General features: G+C 36.0%; 1 protein-coding gene across 2 annotated transcripts in view; it reads right to left on the bottom strand.

Annotated features, from left to right (window-relative positions):
- LOC136041789 (DENN domain-containing protein 5B-like) overlaps nt 1–14,171 on the bottom strand; it is a 153,813-nt gene extending 139,642 nt beyond the window's left edge. Inside the window, exons 1-4 of one of the 2 annotated variants that reach the window (XM_065726543.1) lie at nt 14,050–14,171; nt 11,137–11,275; nt 4,988–5,097; nt 2,611–2,781 (exon numbers count right to left, since the gene is read on the bottom strand). In XM_065726543.1, the coding sequence (XP_065582615.1) occupies nt 2,611–2,781; nt 4,988–5,097; nt 11,137–11,221 (366 nt within the window). In that variant the 5' untranslated portion in view covers nt 11,222–11,275; nt 14,050–14,171. The remainder of the gene's footprint in view (nt 1–2,610; nt 2,782–4,987; nt 5,098–11,136; nt 11,276–14,049) is intronic. The other variant, XM_065726544.1, reaches the window with a different exon arrangement.
- Nucleotides 14,172–24,179: the final 10,008 nt, after the last annotated feature.

The following is a 24,179-nucleotide window of genomic DNA, read 5'->3' as shown; positions in this document are numbered from 1 at the left end:
TTTTGAATATTTTAGACTACTTAGAAACTAGTCATTGACAAAGGGCTCAGAGAACGGTTTCAAATTTGAAACCATTTAAACTTAATTAGAGCTTAAAATTAATGATAAGTAGCTGGTAATTAGTATCACTATGCAAAAACTAATTAGTGCTTATAACTGCAAGTCATAACCTTTCTCAAACACGGAAAGCCTAGACTATCTTAGGATCACGTCACGATGTTTTGAGCCAATCAGTATTTTCTTGACACATGTATTTATTTTTTTGTTTACCTCCTCTTGTACACCAAGTACCCACCAAGGTTTGGGGTCACCCCCCCTTCCCTGAAATATTTTTCTGACTCGTAAAAACATAACAATAATGAATATAAAGTAATTTTTTGATACGATTTTTAAAGTTATTTTTTGTAAACCCGCCCCCGAAGAAATCCTTTTTTCGGTAATAAATAAAGTAAATAAAAGAATAAGTAAATAAAAGAATAAGGAATAAGGGAATATGACATAAGGTAAATCAAGGAATGTAGACACTGTGACGTTCATAAGGTCCACTTAATATAAAAATTGTTCAGACAATCCAGCCTATACAAATGGAGGGTGATCCTCCAGAACCAGAACTCTTGACGATTGATCATGCTAAGAAAAATCGGATTAAAACTTGAAAGAGATATACTATCTTTTGATAATAAGTACACATTACTTCAGTATTCTTTTAATTAAGACATGCTTCTTCATTGCATTGTAACCCAAAAACATAATTTGAAGCCAAGAAATTGCGCTATCAAGCAGGATCTTGAAGGCAATATCGTCACAGCGAACACCTTATTGAAATAAGAAAGGGTAAGTCATAGAGAGGTAACTGAAAGTTAATGCAGATTATTTAAGCGCTAACAAGTCTAAGTGCAATTTAATTGCAATACCACTAAATAGACTAGTCATCCCATAAATAACAAACCATTATCTAGATTGATTTATATGTGGAAGTTTAGCGATGCTTTTTTCATTATAGTAACTCCAGCCGATAACAAGGGTTCTTAGGAATGGTATGGTATCCTATATAGTTGTTGAGTAGTCAACTTGACTTTTAGGTTTCATTATGTAGTAAAAGTTTTCGACAAACAAAAGCACGGGAGGGTAAAAGAACAACAAGCAAGGTATATTCTTCGCTGAGGTGATCATTAATCGGGTAGTGTTGTAAGCTGTTAATACTAGGCGGTAGATGGAAAGGCCGAAAGCACTGACCACAGACAAAAGGTATACAATACAGATGCCCAACTGAGCCATTTTTCAGGTAACCGACAAATTTTATGCTTGATCTCCTCTGTCTTTATTTTGTTCCAAAAATATTTTCATGCATGTTATCTATTAAAACAACCCTGTTCTGGACAACTGATATTTACTAAAGAAATTCAAAATAATTAGAAATAGATCTTAAAATAATCATAATTTTCATTGTGATTACTTATCAGTTTTAATACTATGACTATTTAATAAGTATTATTTAATAAGTATGAATTTCAAAACTGTCTTTCGACATACAGTATAATCGTAAAGAAAATATTAAATGTACACCATACCTGACCCCTTTGTTAACACGGGGGGATATACCAGCTGGATATCCGTGTTAATAATAATAATATACTGATTAAAAAGGCTTTCGCCTCTATAAAAATTTACTTTCACAAAAAAAAACTTGTCAATACTATTCTTGAAAGAGTTGGTAGAGTCAGCCATAACCACTTCTTAGGGGAGGTTGTTCCATTCCTTGACTACTCGGTTTGAGAAGGCCCACTTTCCAACTTCTTTATTGGACGTGTTTTGTTTTAGCTTAAAGTTGTGGCCTCACAGATTGTGTTGAAGAAGAGAATTTCCTCTGGTCCAATGTTATTGAAGTACTTGTGACCTGGCTTGAAAGTTTCAATAAGATCACCTCAGAGGAGTCTATTGGAGATGAAAGGAAGTGACAGCTTATCCAATCGTTCACACCAGGAGAGGCCTCTTAGTTTTGGTACAGATTTTGTTGTTCTTGGCTGAATCTTCTCAAGTGCATCAATGTCTTTTTGAAGGTGAGGTCTTATTGTCGTGTGAGGACAATAAGATTGAGAAAAAACTGAGGATCGTCTAGAGCGAAGTTTCCACGAATAAGTCCAACTACTTTCGAAGCTTTGCTATCGATGGATTCGTAATAGTTGGTGAGTTTTAGCTAACTGTCTATTATTACTCCGAGGTCCCGCTCAAACGATGTTTTTAGTATTAGACTAGAGTTAAAGCTATAGGTTGACTAGAAATTCTGTGGTCCAAGGCGGAGGTGGGAGTCTATGTTTGTGTTGACCTCCATTTTGCACGTGCTTATCCAATCAGTTATCTTGTTCAAGTCAGTCTGCAGTTCTTGAATATCATTTGGGCATTTAATAAGTCTAAAAAGCTTTGTATCGTCAGGAAGATGATAAAAGATGTTGAATACCTTTTGTCTGTGGTACTGACACTAGTAGTTTTTTAATTCACATTATTGAAAGCCATATGTATATTTGAACTAAAAGCTTGCACAAATTCGACGAAGTACCAGGAGCAGTTTCAAATAATACGAATCATCGAGGCAATTATCTTTAAAGTTACCTGAAGTGCAACGAGGGCTGCCAAAACTGCTTGATCTGTCACCAGCTCAAAAAAGGTCGCTGCACTTCCATAGATTTTAGAACCATCTTCTCTTGTAACGATAAATGAGTGAAAGGAAGGAGGCGGAACCCGTTTGGCTGTGGCTAACTGCACGCCGTGTGGCATACACATCTAAAAGGAGATAAGTGTTTTAATTAGTGTAATTGAAAATTCGTAGCGATTCTGAATGTTAAAAGCAAACAAAATGGAACGTGAGGAAACGTTTTACACAGGGACAACAATGGTTGATTGAAATTACATAATGATAATAGGAATAGAATTAAAAGCCCGTTGAAGCGAAGTAGAGAAGACCCATGAAAGGAGCAAGTTCATTCCTGTGAGAGGAAGAGAATAGAAAAAATAATATATATCATTAGGCCAGGCATTTTTAAATGTTCTGTGAATAGGGAGGGAGAAGTTTTTGAACCGAGCTCTGGAGGGGGGAGGGAGGTTACATGCCTATGTGTAGGCATGAAGTTCAAAGCCACTTTTCAATACAGTTATGTTAGAATCATCTGTTGTTAATCAGGATTTAGGGACCCGATGTTTTCCTCCGAAGCCTAGTACAGATAATTTCTTTTTTAAGTATACGGCAGAGATATCATTTCATTTCACGAGCTCCTCTCAACTTAATTAGCTAAACGGATCCCTAAATCTTTTCTAAGGAATGATTTTCCACCTGCCCCCCCCCACTATATACAACTGTAATGTATTTTTTTTTTCATTTTCTTTTTTTTCACAAAGTAGGCTCATTCCTTATGCTTACATTCCTAAAGACTTATTTTATACCAATAGTCTTGTTATAATATATTATATAAAAACTCAAGTACATATAAAACACTTTGCAGTAACTTTAAAGAACTATCAGTAAAGAGCAACGCATGCCAATAACAACTGAAATTCTAAAACATAAACGCTTGGAAAAAATGTATGGGTCAAATCTCCATATGCCGATTCCATGAATGAAATGTTGACGACATCAAAAGGGATTCATCGAAAGTTATCAATACATAATCACCCGAAAAATAAGGGGGTCTTGTCAAAAATTACACCATCTTGTTTTGGATGTTCAATATCTCCTTAAGAGAATTGTCAAGCCCCTAACTACAAAAATACTAAAGCCCGTATGCTTTGTGTCATGGACACATGTTTTTTTTTTCGTCGGGGGCGATCCCATCAAGCCGAATGTTGTAGAAATAAAAGAGCAGTCTCATAACGGATATCACAAGTTTTACAGCCCTTCTAAAGAGCCAAAAATATTGGAAGGAAAGTAGGACCCCTCTTCTCAAACCATCACTCATCCTCTCTGTCCATCACGACCAAAGATTATTTTAAAGGTTGGAGTCAAGTAAAAATTTAAAGGTTGTCATTTCTACCAGATAAGTATATATATATATATATATATATATATATATATATATATATATATATATATATATATATATATATATATATATATATATATATATATATATATAAAGGTAACGTTTTTCCGCAATCCCTTCAAGGTGGAATTTGAAAGGCAGTTCTTCATGAACTGGCTATATCTTTTGCCTTTATGATTCTGCCAGTTAAGCATTAGTTAAACTATGGTGTAAAAAGGTGGGGGGATAAAGGAACAGTAGCCAACTTTACTTACTGCATAATGCACGCAAAGATCGAACCTGAGCCCTCTAAATACGCAACAAAAGTACCAGCTGGTACTGGGCTAGATACTTTCTACAGAGGAAAAAATTAATATAAGCTTATGGCAGATTACAAAATTTTTGATGAATCCTCGAATATTAACAGCTTGAAGAAAAGGCTATTCATCATTAACCGCAGTAACTGGGCTATGTCTTTATCCGCTTTTCACAAGCAACAAAATGCAAAATGTCATTTCCAAAGAAAATAAAATGTGTAAATCAGATTTCAAACAAAGCAAAATAAGCAAAAACAATATATCAAGTGCCGAAACCCTATAGGGAAGTGTCTATTCTCCTGATGAGCCCATGTGTTGGGTTGTTGCCTCTGAATTATTTGTTGTTGTTTTTTTTGGTAAATGACGACTTATACTTACTGACAACACGACTGCCTGTCCATGGATTATTCTTTATGGTTGATTGTGTATGGCTATTCTGTTTGACCTATGTGATTGTATGGATTGGTAGGTTTAAGGCCTCATTCAAGTGCTGATCTATATTAATCGCTAATGTAGGAAAACAGTCTTCCTTTTCTCCTTCTGTCTTCTATTTTTTTTTAAATGCCTTTGTGCTGTTGCATTGGTGATTTCTCTTTTCATTATATCAACTAATACAGAACTAAAGAAATATATTTACAGTTTAGCTCCATTGCTTACCATGTTGACAGCTTCTTTGTTCAAAGATGTCACAGAGTTTCCCGGGAAGCATGCCAGCACATTTGACTTGTAATATTGATGCAATGGAGTACATTTTGAATTGTAGTCCCCTGAAATATATCACATTTCAATTTCAATTTAGTAGTAGTGTTTATTGAAGAAAAAAAAGAAAACACTTAAAAAAGCAATACAACTGAACAATTAACCCTCCGTAAGCTTTCACTTGGTTGGACTAACCCCTTTAACATAACAATGAAATTTAAAAAAAGAGAAGAAGAGAAAAGAAAGAAAAAAAAAGAAAGAAGGGAAAATCTGCATCTGCCCTACTCTAGTCGCAACAACCTTTCCACACCAACTCATTACACCGAACAACACATTCAAAAAAACCTGTTACCATCCAACAAAAAAATTAACAATTTATTTGCATTAAAATGGTGTTTTTTTTGTGGGTGCTTGAGAGTGAATGGAATTCAGTTTAAAATTCTTCAACAATCATACAACTGCAGGCAAACTGTTTTAAGATTTTTAAGGAAATAGCGAACATTTGCCGATTTTTTCAAAAATTCGGGCAAATTATTCCAAACATTTGGCCCAATATGACGTATTGAAAATAAAGATATAGTTCCAACAACTTGAGATGTCCTCACTTTAGTAGCATATCATGAACGATAATTGTGTATTTCATCACCAGGAGTAAATAAATTTATGAAACACTTAGGAACTAATTTGGAATAATACTTATACATGAATTATGCATGAAAAAAATTCCTATACCTTACAGGGGGATAATATTTAACTTTACATACTAAGATCAAACTGATGCTCCTTTACTATCTCCCTTACTATCGGAGTGCCATGTTCTGCATCGCGCATAATTGCTTCAAGTAGACTGAAAACGTACTAGACCATATACTTACACAATATACCAAATACGGGTGGACTGAAGAGAAATAAATTAATCTCATCACATAATTCGTGAAAATATTCTCTAAATTACACATCAATCCGACAATTCTTGTAATTTTACTTCTAATAAAATATATATGATTTTCAAAACTAAGACACTCATAAACAGTAACACCTAGATATAACCTTTTCTTGACTCTCTCACAGAAAATGGGGCATCATAACTCGCATAAATATTTTCCTGGTTTGCTATCTTCTTTCCTTTAAGCTTCTTTCTATTTTTAGTATTTCAATCTTGTTCCCACGGTTTTTCACATTAACCTTAAAATATTTCTCGTCTTTTATATTGCAGCAACTGGAAAATGAGGTATCACTGGTAAATTTAGTCCATCGTACATATTTCAGTAAACATACGTTTAGCTTGATCTTCATCCTCCCAGACTGCATCCCATACAGCCACATTATTTTTGTTAGGCTGATATTCTACAGCCTAAAGCCCAACAGACATACATAGGGTCTTTTCTTTGGAATACTTCACTTCTAGGCCATGGAGCCTTTCGAGGGGAATTATGTGTATTGTAATTCGATTTTGAATTGTGCTTTGTATTGTCTTCTATTTAATATTATTAAACCTCTCTCTCTCTCTCTCTCTCTCTCTCTCTCTCTCTCTCTCTCTCTCTCTCTCTCTCTCTCTCCCTCTCTCTTTCTCTGACAGCAGGTTAAAAATATCATTTTTCAAAAAAAGAAACGTTATTTTCTACAGCTTTTGTACGCGAATTCAACCCAGAGAAATTACATTTTTAAACATAAGTATTTAAATTATATCAAGGTAATACAAAAGAGAGTGGAGTTTTCTCATCCCCAAATCAGCATAATTTGTAGTCTTGTTCAGCATGACCATAAGGTGATCCTGTTTATTTTCCATTTCCTTCCTATATTATCATGACATACTTTGGATAGACCATTTCAACAATTTATTTCACTGAGCTTGTCTCTCAACATCAATGAAATTAAAGAAAATACTAGGTATCAGGCACTACTGTTCCTCGGCCATTCAATGAAACCAGAAGCCTCTCAATGTTTTCAACTAGTTACAAGACTGTCTGCCATGTCACCGTGAGTTGTTGCTGCAACTGTGAACCATGGATCCAAGTTACAGAACAACACTTGCAACCACGTCTATTGGGTAAGACAAAGCAAGGCCTGTTGCATGTTTTTCGTTTGCCATTGAAAAAAAAGTGATAAGTTTTAAGTGCGGAAAGAAATAAAAAAAAAATTATACCCTAGACTGTTTTTAAGGATCTACCCATCTGCAAAGTTTAATTCGCATAGCCCTGGATGATTCCCTACAGAGCTATCGACGTAATCTATGAAGTATGCACTAACTATGCTCTGATTCAGTGCATATACTTAGCTATATTAGCTTCAGGATTAGCACAATCTTGGAAACCCATAGATAGCAACTTTGGCAAAAATGAAACACTAGTTGGGATGTATATGCTTGGTGTATTGCGATTTTAGACTTCTATATTGCAAAATTTGCCTCAGAATTGTAATCAACGCAAACCAAAAACCTGGAATACCAATTTTTGCCAAAAACAAACCTCGCCTGTGAAATGTAAACTTGGACTGTTTAAGTTTTCTACAGTCAAACTGCCGTCTCCATAATTTTTAAAGTTTAACATTTAATAATTTTAGACACTTTACAAAACAATCCCAGAAACATCACAGACTGAATGAGGTACAATATACACATATAACAAAATTGAGAGTAGGGAGAGACTATTGGAGGGTATAGTCCAAAGGCCCAAATGTGGACCCACCAATAATCAAGATTGAAATAACATGCTTAATTCTGATTTTAAGCAAGGTACTGAATCAGAACATAGTTAGTATATATTACCTTAAATTACCTTAAATCGCACTGGCCGGCGAATAAGGTTGGGTGAACATCCTGTAGATTCGCCGGTTGAGTGATGGAGGTGGAAGTGCGTTGTCTAGTTCCGTTGAGTAGATCCACTGGCCTCCCAGTGTAGTTTCCACTCCATCGCTGCCCAGTCTCGGTCAATTGCTTTTTTGAAGTTGTCAACAGTTTTGGACTGAACTGTTTCTTCACTAAGGGAATTCCACAGTGGAACAGCACGAGTTGAGAAGAAGTTGGAACGTTCTCTCCGTGAGCTTCTTTGTTGCTGGAGCTTCTTGGTGTGGCCCCGGGTGTGGCTAGAGAGCGACTTATTAAAAAGCCCTGGTGTGACACCATTCTCCAGCAGCTTGTGGGTCAGGATTGCATCTCCGCGTTTCCTCCTGTACGTCAGGGTTGGGAGCTTGAGTTTCTTGAGGCGTTCAGGGTACGAGAGGTTCTTACATTTGGTTGGTAGTTTTGTAGCCCTCCGCTGAACGCTCTCAAGGATCTTCTTGTCCACGACATAGTGGGGAACGGCAAGAGAGACTCCGTACTCAAGTTGCGGTCTGACCAGTCCTGTATATAGCTTCCTGATTGTCCTGGGAGATCTACTGGTGATATTACGTCTGATGAGACCAAGGGACCTGTTGCCTTTTGCAGCTAGGTATCTGCTGTGACTATGGAATTTCATTTTGTCATCAACAATGACCCCAAGGTCTCTTTCTTCGGTGACAGTTTCCAAAGTTATGAGCTTCCCAGTACGATCTGTCATTGTATATGTCATTCCTGGGTTCTTAGGGCCAAGATGTAGGACTTTGCACTTTTCAGCATTAAACTCGAGGGACCAGGAAGAGGACCAGTTGTTGAGGGTGTGCAGATCTGCCTGCAGAGCTGCGCACTGTTGGTTGTTTGCGACTGGGCCAAACAATTTCGAGTCGTCTGCAAACAGTTTAAGGTCATTTTGCACTGACTGGGCTGAGTCATTGATGAACATGTTGAAGAGGGTAGGTCCCAGTTTAGTTCCTTGCGGAACTCCGCTGAGCACTGGAGTTGGGTTTGACATGATTTGATTCCCCTCCTCATCATACATCATCACCCTCTGTATTCTATCCTTGAGAAACTGGATAATCCATTCCCTTACATCTTGGTGGAGTTGAGAGAACTCTAGTTTCCTTTCCAGGTACGAGTGTACTACCTTCTCGAAAGCTTTGGCTTGGTCCAGCAAGAGTACGTCAACTGGAAGGCCTTCCTCAATCATCTTGGTGATTATGTCATATGATTGAATTAGGTTCGTCTCCACAGAGCGACCCTTCCTGAAACCATGTTGTCCATCGTATAACAGGCTGTTAGTTTCCAGATGTGCAACGATTGCATCATTTAAGACGCCTTCCATGACTTTTGATGGGACAGAAGTCAGGCTGATGGGTCTGTAATTCTGTGGTTTATCTTTCTGTCCTTTTTTGAAAACTGGCATTATATTTCATAGATAATGTCAATAGCTCTGCAGGGAGTGGTCCAGGGCTATACAAATTAAACTTTGCAGTTGGGTAGATCCTTAAAAACTGTTTATAGTATCACTTTTAATTTTTTTTCTTTCTGTAATCAAATCGACAGTTTTTTTTGTCCACCATTTGTGAATCACGTGTTTGACCTCTTTTGCTTTTCAACACTTACATTGTAAAACAACCTCAGATTTATAATCAGCAGGCTCAAATCCGTTTGGGAAAAGTGACTTTTCAGCCTTAACATTCCCTCATTTGGAACCATTTCCTAAAATCTCCTGAGAGGGATAATGATTCATCTCTCTAAAAAAAAAAAATGTAGAATATGTCTGTATACGTTGAGATGAGGAGAAGTATGGGAGGACAAGAGTCCTATGATTCCACTTTAACTCCTCCAGTCAAGCAGATTGAAAATCTCTTAGCAAAACCAATTTTAACAGGGTTTAAAATTAGCCAAGAATTGTAATCAACAATGTCAGAAATCAACACAATTTAGGCAATACCTAATTACAGGCCTTCTGCTATATTTTTTTGTGAGAAAGATATGAACTTTGTAAACTTCAGACGATAAAATATGAAATTTTTCAGACAGGTTAGAATAGAGCAGATCAACCAAGATAACTCAACAAGATAAATGCGGTAGAAACAAAGAATAAGTACTCCCTTGTAATCCAATAAGGAATAGTTTCCAGAGAAGAATCTTGTGTGTTATTGAGTCAAATGCTTTTTGTATATTGAGAAAAAGAGCAGCAGGTATCAGGCTAGTCAAGAGATGTATATAAACAATTCAAGAGAGTTGCACATGCATGCTCTGTTGAGTGCTTTGGCCTAAAACCAAAGTGAAAACCATGAAAAAAAATATTTAGAATTAAGAAAATCAAGAGGTCAAGAAAGCATATGTTTTTCAAAATATTTTTAAAGAACACTGATAGGAGAGACATAGGAAGATAACTTACAGGATCATTCTGTGAAGCACCTTTAAAATGAACAATAACATGAGCATGTTTTAAAGCACTTGGAGAGACACTATTTTCAAGAGAAATATTGACATGTCTTGTAAGAGCAGAAACAATGACAGGAAGAATGAACTTGACAACCTTAGTAGAAATATGGTCTGGGCCAGAAAATGAAGTAACCTTCAAACCATTGGCAATTCTGGCTATTTCAACATCAGAGATAGGCTCAAAAGCCATTGATTTAAGACAAGGTGGTCCAAGATAAGAACTAACATTTTTTAGAGAAGAAGAAGGATTACAGAAGAGGTTGTAGTTTTCCCAATATTGGCAAAGTAAGACTCACCCTTTACAATTTTACAATAAATAAGAACACTTGAAGAGACAAAAGGTCAATAACAGGATTATTTACTTCCCATGTTCTCCTAGTGTCTCTACCACATGCAGAGAATTTACTGTAGTAAAACAATGGATTGGCCCTCCAGCAAAGGGAATTGTAAACTCTTCTAGAACTTTTAAAAAGTTGAAGTAAAGAAATGTGGGAAGATGGCTTAGAGGACCTGTCAACCTTCCAAAGATTATTTTTCTTCCTCTAGCTAAGGAGTCCAGGAGTCATCCAAGAATTCTAAGGGGTTTTACTCTTTGATCCTGGATGTAACTGGGATGCATCACATATATCAAATATAATTTTGTTCAGAGAGTCATAAAAAGGATTAAAAAGAAAATATACATCAGATTCATTTTCAAAAAACACTCCACAAATGATCCACCAACCGCAATCTAAGAAGATCCAACTCCTAATCATTGGATTTTAAGACAAAAAACTAGCTCCCAGGTGCCTCCAGGGAGCTGGTGGCACTGCAAAAAAAAATATATGATACTTACTCATTAGGTGGTTCTCTTCAAGACCAACAGAAGCATCCAGACTACATATAAGGAATGCATCATAGAGCCTTTGATAAGAACTCATTTTGCAGTTTTGAAAACTTAGATATTGGTAGAAGCAAAATTAACCAGTAGAAACCTAAAACAAAAATCCTGATAAGAATGGGCCAAATTACAAATTGCTGTCATCTTGGGACAAATTTAACAAAAACTCAAAAGAAAGAAGACAGAATGTATATGTATTCAGTAGGATAGGGAAATTTCAGTAGGAAAAGCTAAAAATACCCATATTCATTCTACTTGTTGGGTAGATGTGCTGGTTGCAAACTAAATAAGTTCATATTTCATTCAATAGAGATTACAAACTAAATGAGAACCAGGTCTGGTACTTGTCTATTATACAAATTTAATTTAGAGAGATGAAGTTTGGTGATAATAAAATATGATGAAAATAGAATACAGCAAAATCATGAAGGCCATTTGTGAAATATTTGATTGGGAGCTTTAGTGTTGGCTGATCATCTCAAAGACAAAGAAAAGTTCATTATTAATGCAATTCTTGACCTAGTTCATTTTAGTTCATTGTTTATTGATCTTAACGAAATTTGATATTTAGAAGGATCTTCTACCTCAGATCTCTCATTTTAAATCCCAACCAGATTTGGTGATATTGGAGGGAGTTGGAGGGGGAAACTGGAAATTTAGGAAAATGTGAAAATTGAGGCATCTTTATCTTATGAATGGGCAATCAGATCTTAATGAAACTTGATATATAGAAAGATTTTAAGTCTCAGATGCTCCATTTTCAGTTCAAATCAGGTCTAAGGATATAGAGGGTTGGAGGAGGGAAACAAATCTTGGAAACAGGAAATCTTGGAAAACACTTAGAGTGGAGAGATTGGGATGAAACTTAATGGGAAGAATAAGCACAAGTCATAGAAATCTGCCCTCTTTGGGGGGAGTTGTGGGGGGAGGGGGGTTAATTCAAAAAAATTTGAAAAATTGAGGTGCTTTTAACCTAAGAATGGGTGACCCAATATTAATGAAATTTGATATTTAGAAGGAACTCATGCCTCAGAGCTCTTATTTTAAATCCCAACCAGTTTTGGTGACATTGGGGGGAGTTGGAGAGGGAAACTGGAAATCTTGGAAAATGCTTTAGAGAGATTGGGATGAAACTTGGTGTGTAGAATAAGAAAATGTCATAGATACATGAATGATGTAACCAGACTAGATCTGCTCTCTTTGGGGGAATTAGGGGGGCAGGGTCCAGTGCTTTGCCAAGTTTGGTGCTTCTGGAGATGCTAGGATGATGAAAATTTGTAGATGTCAGGGACCTGCACAAATTGACCTGATAAAGTCATTTTCCCAAGTTGACAATCTGGGAGGGGGGAGGCTGAAGGGAGAGAAAAATTAGAAAAATGAGGTATTTTTAACTTGGGAGTGGGTGATCAGATCTTCATGAATTTTGATACTTAGAAGGACTTTGTGTCTCAGAGGTCTTATTTTAAATCCCAAAGGCATTAAGCCTCTGATTTTCCTTTTAAATCAATCTATTGATTCTTAGAATTTTGCTAGAGCTCATACCATATGAGCTCCTGGCTCTTCCAACCTTGTCATAAGTGCCATATGAGCTCTTGTTTTAATTAGTATTAACCAAACTTCACTTTTTGGGTGTGTTTTATATAACAGACAAGTAGCCTACCCCAGTTCTAATTAGCTTCTATATACAAAGGCACTATAAAAGATAAAATTCTACTTAAGCTACTTTTGGCTATCTTTGAAAGAGGTTAGGTTAGGAAAATGGAACTTTCAAGGAAGGGTGTACAAACTAAAGTATGTCCCAGAAAGGTATTTTGAAGTAGGCTACCTACCTCTACTCCCTCTCTCTCTCTAGAGAGTCCTTACCTTTGATGACCTTTAAAAATCTGTGTTATAAAAGTGAAATCTTGCAAAATAGATCTTCTGCTTAAATGAAGTAGAAAATAATTGTTGGTAAAATTTTAGTTAATTGACTTCTTGCTATCTCAAAAATGGTTTAGGTTAGGAAAATGAAACTTTCAGGGATGAATCTAAAGACTAAAGTGCGTCCTGTGAATGAATTTTGAAGCAACTACCTCCACCCCTTCTCCCTCTAGAGGGCCTTGACCTTTAAAAACATGTTTTTTATAAAAGTGAAACCTAGCAAAATAGATCTTCTGCTTAATTGAGGAACAACAAAATTGTTTTCAGCTTCATAACTTTGCTCAATTCCATTTTATAAGGTTTTAAAGATATGCTAATATATTTCCTAAATTTTGAAAAAAAAGAAAATTGATATGGCCCAAAATTCAACTCAAATAACAGAAATTGCATTTTCAGGACTAAAGGCAGAGAAAAAGCAACAAGTAACTGAAAATTAAGGTAAAATGTTGTTTGTCAAAATTTTAATAGGCATAGACCTGTCATGTAGACAAATTTCAGGGCCATCTGGAGGGAGAAGGAGTAGAGGTGGGTACTTTAAAATACCTTCCCAGGACATAGGCTACTTTTAGCCTGTAGACCTTTCCCTGAAAGTTCAATTTTCCCAACCTAAACCCATTCTGAGATAGCAAGAGGTCAATTAACTAGAATTTTACCATGAGGTTTTAAAGATATGTAAATACACTAAAGCCAGAAAAAACCTGATAACTGAAAATTAAGGTAAAATGTTTGACATGTCATGTGGGAAAATTTAAGGACCCTCTAGAGGGGGAGTGGTGGTAGGTAGATTGCTTCAAAATACCTTCCTAGGACAAACTAAAGGCAGTAGACCCATCCCTGACAGTTTCATTTTTCCTAATCTAACTCCTTTCCAAGATAGACAAAAGTGGCTAAAGTAGCCTAGAATTTAACCAAGACCTTTAGCAGAGTGCCTTTTTTTAGAAGACTTACTTTCGGAGAATAGCACTGGCGGGACATAGTCAACTTTTCTATTATTACAATCAAAATAAACTTTTGAATAGGCTCAGCAGTTAATTATTTTGGAATTTATTCTTTTTCTTCACAAAAGAAATAGCCCCTTGTTCTGTTACTTGTCCGATTACTTATCTGACTAATCCAATCGTTTTATGAGACGCACACGACGTCAGAGGCTACCTTCAACCATCAATGATTAGTTGTCCGTGGGCTTGCACTTTCTAACCCCGAAAAAACAAGATTATTGAGAACAAGTGACGTCAATTTTACATTTTTTTAAATGGATAAACATGTGAAATCGTTAAGTCTAGAGAAAAGACAAGGAAACTGTAAATAGTGGAAATATTCTTAGCGTTTTATTGACCTGTTAGTAATCCTATGCATATTCCTTAGGATCTAAAGATTTTTTGGTGTTCTAGGCCCGTCTTGCATAGGCTAAGTTTCATAAGGAGTCAGAAGAAAAGTTTTTTGATTATTAAAAAAGTTGGTTCTTAGGAAGGCAGCCATCACATTGGTGTGTTAGTCAAATATTACTATATCAAACAGGCCTAGTTATTGAACCATCCTATGATTTTTAGTTGAAAAAAACTTAGAATGATTAGGCCAATACCTATAGCCTTATATATAGTCTATATTTGTTGAGATTGCTATTTAAACTGGATTTTTAATGTAAAGTAGGGGTAAAATTTTACTTTAGCTACTTTTGGCTATCTTTGAAAGAGGTTAGGCTAGGAAAATGAAACTTTCAGGGATATGTCTACAGGCTAAAGTATGTCCCAGGAATGTATTTTGAAGTACCTACTTCTACTTCTTTTCCCTCTAGAGGGTCTTGAAATTTTTTGGTGCCTTATTTTTTGGTTATCAGTTTCTTTTTCTCTAGCCTTAGTTCTGAAAATACAATTCCTGTTGATTGAGCAGAACTTTAAGCCATAACACTGTATTTTTCTAATTTTAGAAATAATCTTTTATGCCACCTCATTATAGGTTAAATATATGGCTTATATTATTTATTCTCCATAAATTTTTATTTTATTTGATTTCATTGATGTCAGTTGCTTTCTGTTAAAAATACATTTATTTTTTTACATCAAGCATCTTCTTTTGTGACAAAATTTGAACTGTTTTTCTTTTTACATGGTGTTTAAATTATAAAGGAATACCTGGCCCTTCATTTCATAGATTCAACTAAAAGTCTTTGAGGCATCTTATATCAAAATACATATGACACATTTTAATGTTGTTTTTTTTTAGATGACATAGGACACCATTAAAGTTTTGCATTTGCTTTGCTAAAAATTGTCTTAAAAAGTACCAAGTTTAGAGAGTTATGTTAATATTCTCCTTGCTGATCAGTATAATTGTTTTTAAAGTTCCTTCTGTTTAAACCATTTTAGAGAGATTCTGAGGCAACCATGGGTATATTGTTGTCACAAATGATTTTTCTCAAATGGGCTGGTGGAAAACAAATAGAACATATAATTTCTCTTTTTTTATTATTTCAAGACTAGAATATCACAAACTAAGCATTCATATTGCTGATTGTATCTCAAGTAAATATAATCCCTGATGGAGTTTTGTTGATACTTGTCTTAAAATTTATTTGTCTAAATAAAATACATGTTGTTGTGGGACAGCAGTGATAAATGGGAGCAACAATGACTTCAGTTAGGTTTTTTTCAATATTTTCTTTTTCCAAATAATTTTTGTTCTCTGGTGACATTTGTGTTCCTTCCTAAGTGGCTGGCACTCTAGGTTGAGAATCCTTCATCCAAAGGGCACAGGTTTAATTCCTGGTATTAGCAGTTTATTTGGTTTGGGACAAAGGTCAGTGATGTGACTCTGTAAGTTCAGCCAGAATTGGTCCAAACTTAACAGGCTACCTAGAGAAATCTAGGGTGAATAAGCAGGAAGTGCATGCAAAAACATAGGATGACTGGCCCCTAGCTTCCTATTGCACTTCCTGGCTAAAGGACCACCTGGTCCTTTACTGGGCTTCTGACTTAGCCATAGAAGCTTTCTTTTAAACCCATTAAATATAAGTACAAAGTAAGAAATGCCAGTAAGGTGGTCCTTCCTTTTCAATGAATTGTTGATGTACAGACAAGATTGTAGGTCAAGATTGAGGTGGCTGGTGAATGTTTTGAAAGGTTTAAAAATTTAGGGCAATTGCTCAGGTTGGCAACTGAGCACAAAAGTAAAATTTTGTGAATGGTTTTTCTTTGTGAATGTTATATTTATGTAATGTCAAGCATTTTAAATTTAATCTTCATTGTTTGTTTTAATTGCCATGGCCCTAGGACTTTAGTATATTAATACCTACTTATGTCAATCCTTTTTCTTTTAAATAGAGAGGAGTTCTATGTTTCCTAGCTTCAATAAATTTATATGCAATTTTGAGACCAGGCTTACAAAGCAGGTCAAAACTTGCAAATGGAAATGTGGTATGACTAATTAATTTGTAAGAAATGTATATGAATTTAAAGATTAAAAAAATCATATAGAAAACAAACAAGACAAATAAATAAAAGTATCCCTTTACAACCATTTAATGAAGTGTAACAAATGTAGATCATCCCTAAGATTGAAATGAACAAAGCTTCAGTTATGAATCTGTTTTCTTTAAACAGACTGAAGGGGCAAACCTCCAAGCTATGGCAAATTCAATCTCACTTTTGGTCTCTTTCCTTTTCAATGGGAACTTTCTTCGGATTTTTTTCAACCAAGCAAAAAAAGTAAGGACAGGAACAGGTATAAGTGACCTTCCACTTAACCTACATACCCAGAGGAAAATCATGCAGCTATACTAATAATTGGTAAATTTTTTTGGTTCATATTTTTGATTTACAAATAAAATGAACATACCCCTTGATGCCTTTTTGATGTTCTCTACAAACATAACAAGTGCTTCAATTGCAAGTTTTTGAGCTCTTGAAAATGACCAGTATATACCCAAATAGTTTGTCGGTATAAAAAAGCTTAAAACATTGGTCTCAAACTTACTGTTTCATTAATAATCCATTTTTTAAATGTTGTATAATCTATGAGCACTGATTTTCCACAATTGAGTTGGATTAATAAATTATACAATATTATGCGGTTTTTCTTCTTCTTTGATGCCAAACTTTCAATTAAAGTATGTGTTTTTGGTCATTTTTGACAAAATAATGTAGGCTATGCTTTTCACTGCCAAAATTTGTTAGGTTAAGTAAGGTCAAAAAGTACTTAAACTTGAACTAGCAATATAAGCAATTATTATATTTGTAAAGAACATACAAAAAGGCATCAAGTGGTGTATTCACTTTATTTGTAAGTCAAAATATGAACAACAAAAAATTTACCCCTAACATGCCTAATTTGCAAATTTGTAGCCCAAATTATATATTTCCAATGTTTTCTGCCACCTTTTACTTGTTTTTCCAGTTCTTGTTTTGCCACAGTTGCTTCAGTTAACAGGTACTAGGGTTGAGGGATAGATTGGCAGAATCAATAGAAAATATGTAATTTCAGCTATAGATTTCCATATTAGGAAGGTTGGGGCTAAAGTAGAGTAGGACTGCATGTAGAATGTGCTAGCTATAATTATTATTTAAATTATGAAGAATCATCTTTTTTTAACAGGTTTACTTCTATAATAATAATAATAATAATAATTTATTTATCACCCACTTCACAAAAAAGAGGTTAAGTGGAGTAAAATACAAAAGAAAAACAGCAAAAGTTATACAAAAGAAACAAATTGAATCATATACAGAAAAAAGATGGATAAGGCGATGAAAACATCTTAGCCTATAAAGCGCTTCAATAGCTAGCTTTGCAGATAATTTTTCAAAAGCACCAGTAATATCTGTCGCACAATACTTTTTAACCAGTTTTGTATTTTGGTAAGAACAAGGAAGATATAAAAGAAATTTGCAGTACCGGTAATAATTTATGCGAATACGTTTTAGATCACCAACCAACAGAAGTGGCCTAATACCAGAACAAAAGAGCACAGAATTATCACAAAAATTTGAGTAAAGCCGAGTTAGCGCTCTTCTCCTATAGTGTCCACGATTTGCTACAATCTTAGAGTAACCGAGCCTCAGCTTATCACTAATATCTTTGACAGCACGAGACCAGAGACCATTCATAGAATCGCAAACTGTTATACCAAGCCAACAAAACGATTTAACACGAGGAATACTAAAACAACTGGAGTATAGTGATTCTGAACAATTATTACCGTTGAAAACAAGAAACTCGCACTTGTCAATATTTAGGTACAGGCCGATATCGCGGAAAGCAGAAGTAAACTGACTTCACTGAATGGGCAAGACCAGACTCAGTTTGACTAATCAGAAGAAGGTCATCCGCATAAGCCAGATATGAGATATCAGATGGTCCCAGTAGGCACATAGTCGATATTTTTGTTAATACATTTTCAATACAAGCATACAAATACAAAAATATACTTCGAAAGAACTCCCCCTTGTCTTACACCACAACGAACAGGGATATGACCAAAATAAGAATTATCTAATGACTTAAGGCAAAGGTAAGAATGGGAGTACCAAAAACGAAGCACGTGAATTACCAACGGATTTACTCCTCTCTGGCATAATGCTGTCCATTCTTGATTATGACAAATACTGTCAAATGCTTTAGACAAGTCTAGGGTTGCGAAATGAAGTACGCGACGAGTGCCATGGGCATATTTCAAACAGTTCGTGGTAACGAACTGTAGTAAGGAGCGACCCGGCTCAATAGCAACCAAACTCTAAAAAATCGGGTTTTGATATCAATAGCTATATCAAAAGAATCGCATTTTAATGCTGATTTTAAATATATAAGTTTAATCAAGTTTAGTCGTACCCATCAAAAGTTACGAGCCTGAGAAAATTTGCCTTATTTTAAAAAATAGGGGAAAACAACCCCTAAAAATCATAGAATCTTAACGAAAATCACACCATCAGATTCAGCGTATCAGAGAACCCTATTGTTGAAGTTTCAAGCTCTTATCTACAAAAATGTGGAATTTCGTGTTTTTTTGCCAGAAGACAAATCACAGGTGCATGTTTATTTGTTTTTTTCCCAGGGGTCATCGTATCGACCAAGTGGTCCTAGAATGTCGCAAGAGGGCTAATTCTAACGGAAATGAAAAGTTCTAGTGCCCTTTTTAAGTGACCAAAAAATTGGAGAGCACCTAGGCCCCCTCCCAGGCTCATTTTTTCTCCAAAGTCAACGGATCAAAATTTTGAGATATCCATTTTGTTCCGCATAGTCAAAAACCATAATAACTATGTCCTTGGGAATGACTTACTCACCCACAGTCCTTGGGGGAGGGGCTGCAAGTTACAAACTTCGGCCAGTGTTTACATATAATAATGGTTATTGGGAAGTGTACAGCGTTTTCAGGGTTTTTTGGTTTTGGGGGTGGGGTTGAGGGAAGTGAGCTATGTGGGAGGATCTTTCCTTGAAGAAATATGTCTTGGGGGAACAGAAATTCTATAAAAAGGGCACAGGGTTTTCTAAAATTACTATAAGAAAAAGAACAAAGAAAAAATAAACATGGAAAAGTTTTTTTTCAATTGAAAGTAAGGAGTAGCATTGAAACTTAAAACGAACATAGATTATTACGCATATGGGGGGTTCTAAAAATACTTTAGCATAAAGAGCGAGGTATTTAGGAGGAGATAAATACCTCGCTCTTTATGCTATAGTATTTTTAGTAATTTCAACTATTTACTCTACGGCCTTTCTTATTCAGGGGTCATTCTTAAAGAATTGGGACAAAACTTACGATTTAGTGTAAAAAACGAGGTATTAACGAGGGTACAAACCCCCTCATATACATAATAAAAATTTAAGAATATAAAAGTTTGTTACGTAAGCTAATTCTTAAGTTACGTATATTTTTTACTAATAAAAACATTCGTTAAAAATTAAAATTTATAATTGCCTTTTTATGTAACCGAAAAATTGCAGGGCAACTAGGCTTTCCCCAACCCCTTATTTCTCAAAATCGTCTGATCAAAACTAAGAGAAAGCCATTTAGCCAAAAAAGGAATTAATATGCAAATGTCATTTTAATAATTTATGTGTGGAGAGCCAAAATCAAACATGCATTATTTCAAAAACGTCATAAAAAACTAGTTTTTTTAACTGAAAATAAGGAGCGACATTAAAACTTAAAACGAACAGATATTACTCCGTATATGAAATGGGTTGTCCTCTCCGCAATCCCTCACTCTTTACGCTAAAGTTTGACTCTTTGCCACAATTCTGATTTTTAAAACAATTAAAAACTTTAGCGAATTGAGCAAGGGATTGCGGAGGGGACAAACCATCTCATATACGGAGTAATTTCTGTTCGTTTTAAGTTTTAATGTTGCTCCTTACTTTCAGTTAAGAAAACTAGTTTTTTTTATGTAATTAATAAAGAACTCAAAGCACAGTGAGCATGCTGACAGCCTAGCCCAGATCTAAAACCAAATTGATTATCATCATTTAGAGCAAGCTCAGTGCTATAACTTAGTAGGAGGTGTTCAAAAAGCTTGCTAAGAGTACAAGCTACCGTTATGGGCCAATAAGAACTACAAGAAACCAGATCTTTTCCTGTTTTAGAAGTGACGTAACGCTACCGCATAAGAACGAGTTGGGCATACACGAATTACTCAAACACATTTGAAAAAACAGTTGGAGATGAAATACCAGTTCAAAAGAATTCGGAACAAGATTCAAAACACTAATTCCATCAATATCCAAAGATTTTGATTTTAAACCCTTAATACCTTTAACAATAGCCCACTTTTCAACTGGAATCACATGTCTCTGACATAAACGTGACGGCAAATTTTTTTCAAGCAAACATGAGAAACGCTTATGCACTGCATAATTAGCTTTCGAAAATATTTTTGAATAATGTTCGAAACTTGGCAGAAATTATCACTTTTCGCCACTCACTATTACTTTTCGGAAAAGTTTCACCGGCGTAACGAACGGCACGAAGATGGTGTTTATATTCGAGTTTCGTCTTTTGTTTTAGATCGAACACAGTACCCCGAGAAGGTCGACCACAGGCAGACCAGATTCTTAACCAGAATTTGGCCTTATTCTTGACTTTTTTCAGCAAAGGATCACACTTCCAAATTGGTTTTTGGGTATTCCGCCTGACACGGATCAGTGGGATGGCCACATCTTCAGCTTGCTTTATACATAAGATAATGTCACGATAATAGCGATTCAAATCAGCACGAGCATTGTCAAAAATAGGGTACGCATTTGTACAAAGAAGATGGAAAGGGACAAGTACGGTGGACAATAGAGCTCCAAGTGTAGCAAGGTAAAGAGGCATGTTCACACTAGACCAATCACGTTTTTCAAACCACTTATGCGACATTGAGGGTTGGTTCGAGTAAATGTCAGAAGGAACCATAATATCAAAATACAGAGGTAAATGATCATAATCTCTCTCATCTTCATCAACATGTACTGCTGAAGTTTGTAATGAATGATAGCAGATACAGTGGTCTAAATTTGAGACAGAACCACTAGAGTGATATATGTAAAACTGAGGTCTTTCGTTAGGACCTTAAATACTGAGGGTAGACACTGAAAAAGCGCTTCCTTTCGTGTTGAGGAAACGGTGATGCCACAGTTTAAGTCGCCTATAAGCACCCACTTTCATCTCAGACGCTTAATACCAGATATGAGAGTCTTTAATTTATTACAGGCATTCGCATAGCTGGAGAAGGAAGAAACAGATCTTCTATCATGGGGAAAATAGGCGTTGACTATGACCACGTCTGCAAGCCGGATTGCAAGATAGTGTTCAGAGGATTGGTAGCAGCTAGGAGACAAAAAACTAGGCAGAGATCGCTTAATTATACAGGCAAGACCACCAGAAGGCCTGCCTCGGGTACGTCGGGCATTCGTGATGAAAACAGCATGTTGAGAACTTTGCCTTAGAAAGTTTACACTGCAACTTCGGAGCAGGTGTTCTTGTAAGAGACCAACATCATGATTAGCTAGTTTCTCATCAAGGCTTAACTCTTTATCCTTTGTCCCATTGATGTTGAAAGAGCAAACTGAGACTTTATACTCATTCATGATTGCAAGCGAGAAGGTCGTGGAACTTTGGAATTAGCAAATGCCTTTAGTTTGGAGCAACAAAAACTGTAAGCAACATGATCTCCACTACAATTTGCACACTTTGGGGTGTTACTGCAAGGTGAGTCACTGGAGTTCATATGGGGACCAGAGCACCGTGAGCATTTGTAGTTTTTATCGGGACATTTTGCAGCAAGGTGGTCAGGTGATTGACATTTCCTGCAGCACCTAGGAATTCGCCGATATTCATACACTCGAAATAGTTCACAGTCTATCTTCAGTCCAGATTTAAGGGCCGAGGAAAGAGAAATTTCGTCTTCGAACGTAATTTTCACACAATTTGAGCTCCCAATTCTCATAGCGTCTCGAACACCCCTGCAAGCTTTAAGAGGCGCAAGATCAAGATCTTGTGCAACGCCTTTCATGATACCAAAAAACTTTTTCTCCACCATTTTTGCTTCACAATCACGAAAAACCGAGCGCGCAGATTTGCAAAAGTCAGCAGCGGCCATGCTATCGATCTTCACAATCAATTTATCACCAGAGGCTTGCACAGTATCAATGCGCTCGTGACCAGAAATACAGTGAATTCTTTCCTTCCGTTTAGATGTATTATTGATATCACGTGGTACATTCGTGATAATAACAGTGGCTCTGCTTATATCACTACCAGTAGCACTGCTTGGGAGGCTGGGGAAATTCAGATCATAAGCCGACATTTTCTCATTAACTTGCGAAAGAGTCTGTTGAATTCCATTAAGCTTAGAAGCTATCCTGGAGTAAGCAACTGCTGGAATACAGGGAACTTCGGCTGGGGAACAGATAACAAAGACAGGCATGCCCTCAGAAGCACTCTGATTTTGAAGAAGTTCTAGCATGTCTTTCAAATGATTCAAAGCTGCGTTTGAACCCGTGCGCCTTGGATAGGGCTCGGTCAATTTCGGCAGCCAATCCCACAGGATTTTCTTCGATTTGGCAATATCACTTGACTCGAAGAATTCGACCGCAAATTTTAAGATCACTGTAGCTTCGACACGTTTTTCATTATTATACTGCAGAAAGTTCAGAACCGGGGCATAAACAAAGCAGTCCGTATTCGAATCAGAATCCATTTTCATGAAAATAGTCTGTTAATCCAATTCCGAGTCAAAAACATAACCATGGGCAAAACACGTCTTAACCGCACTAAAGCTGAATGGTAGTTGGCTAAATTTCAGAAGCTCAAAATGCCAATAAGCGAGGGAAGCGTAGGCTCCTGCTATCTATTCCCCGCAATTTAAGGGAGACACACTCCCGGCAGGTACAACGACGCTTCCTACAGAAAACCTCCCCTCTTGTGCTTGCTTATAAGTAAAAATTTCCAAAAATAATTAATGAGTCTATATGATTTGATAATTATGACCATAGGATTATCTCTCACTTACTGAAATGCTGCGTAATAATTTTACTCAAGGTCACGAACTTTAATCCTTTGCCAGGTATTGCGAAATCTAACTAGTTCGCAGGGATTAAAATTCACTGAAAAAGCTTACTGGTTTGAAATTTATAGTATCCAATTCTAGACAGATGTTTTCACCTTGAACTACAAATAAACACTATAGGTCTACAGGTCGAGGTCCTTCTCTTGGCTTATACTACATCAAGCATTATATAACCAGAGAAGAATAAGTAGCAAAAAGCTAATATATACACAAGCACATGTTATTTAACAATGACTTCTCTAGTGCTTAACTATGACCCTTTAGTAATATTGACAAGAAATGTAACAGAAAAAGTGAAATTTGGAGTAAATGACAATCAGGAACTGGATATTGGCTCAAGGGGGCCAAAAACAGGGCTATATAGTTGGAGTTCAAAGAAGGTGGTGATTTTTTAGTGAAAAAAATACTTCCCTGACTAATTTAGGACTTTAAATTGATTAGCCTACTGAAATTTTCCTATCCTATGCAATTGAAATATTTTTCCCGTTTCAGAGCATTAAGACAATTTATCACAATAAAAGATATCCAAAGCATCTT

The sequence above is a fragment of the Artemia franciscana genome, unplaced genomic scaffold, assembly GCF_032884065.1.
Source record: "Artemia franciscana unplaced genomic scaffold, ASM3288406v1 PGA_scaffold_38, whole genome shotgun sequence".
Classification (NCBI taxonomy): Eukaryota; Metazoa; Arthropoda; class Branchiopoda; order Anostraca; family Artemiidae; genus Artemia; species Artemia franciscana.
The sequence above is the reverse complement of the archived record's forward strand: the minus strand, read 5'-3'. Positions and strand labels throughout refer to the sequence as shown.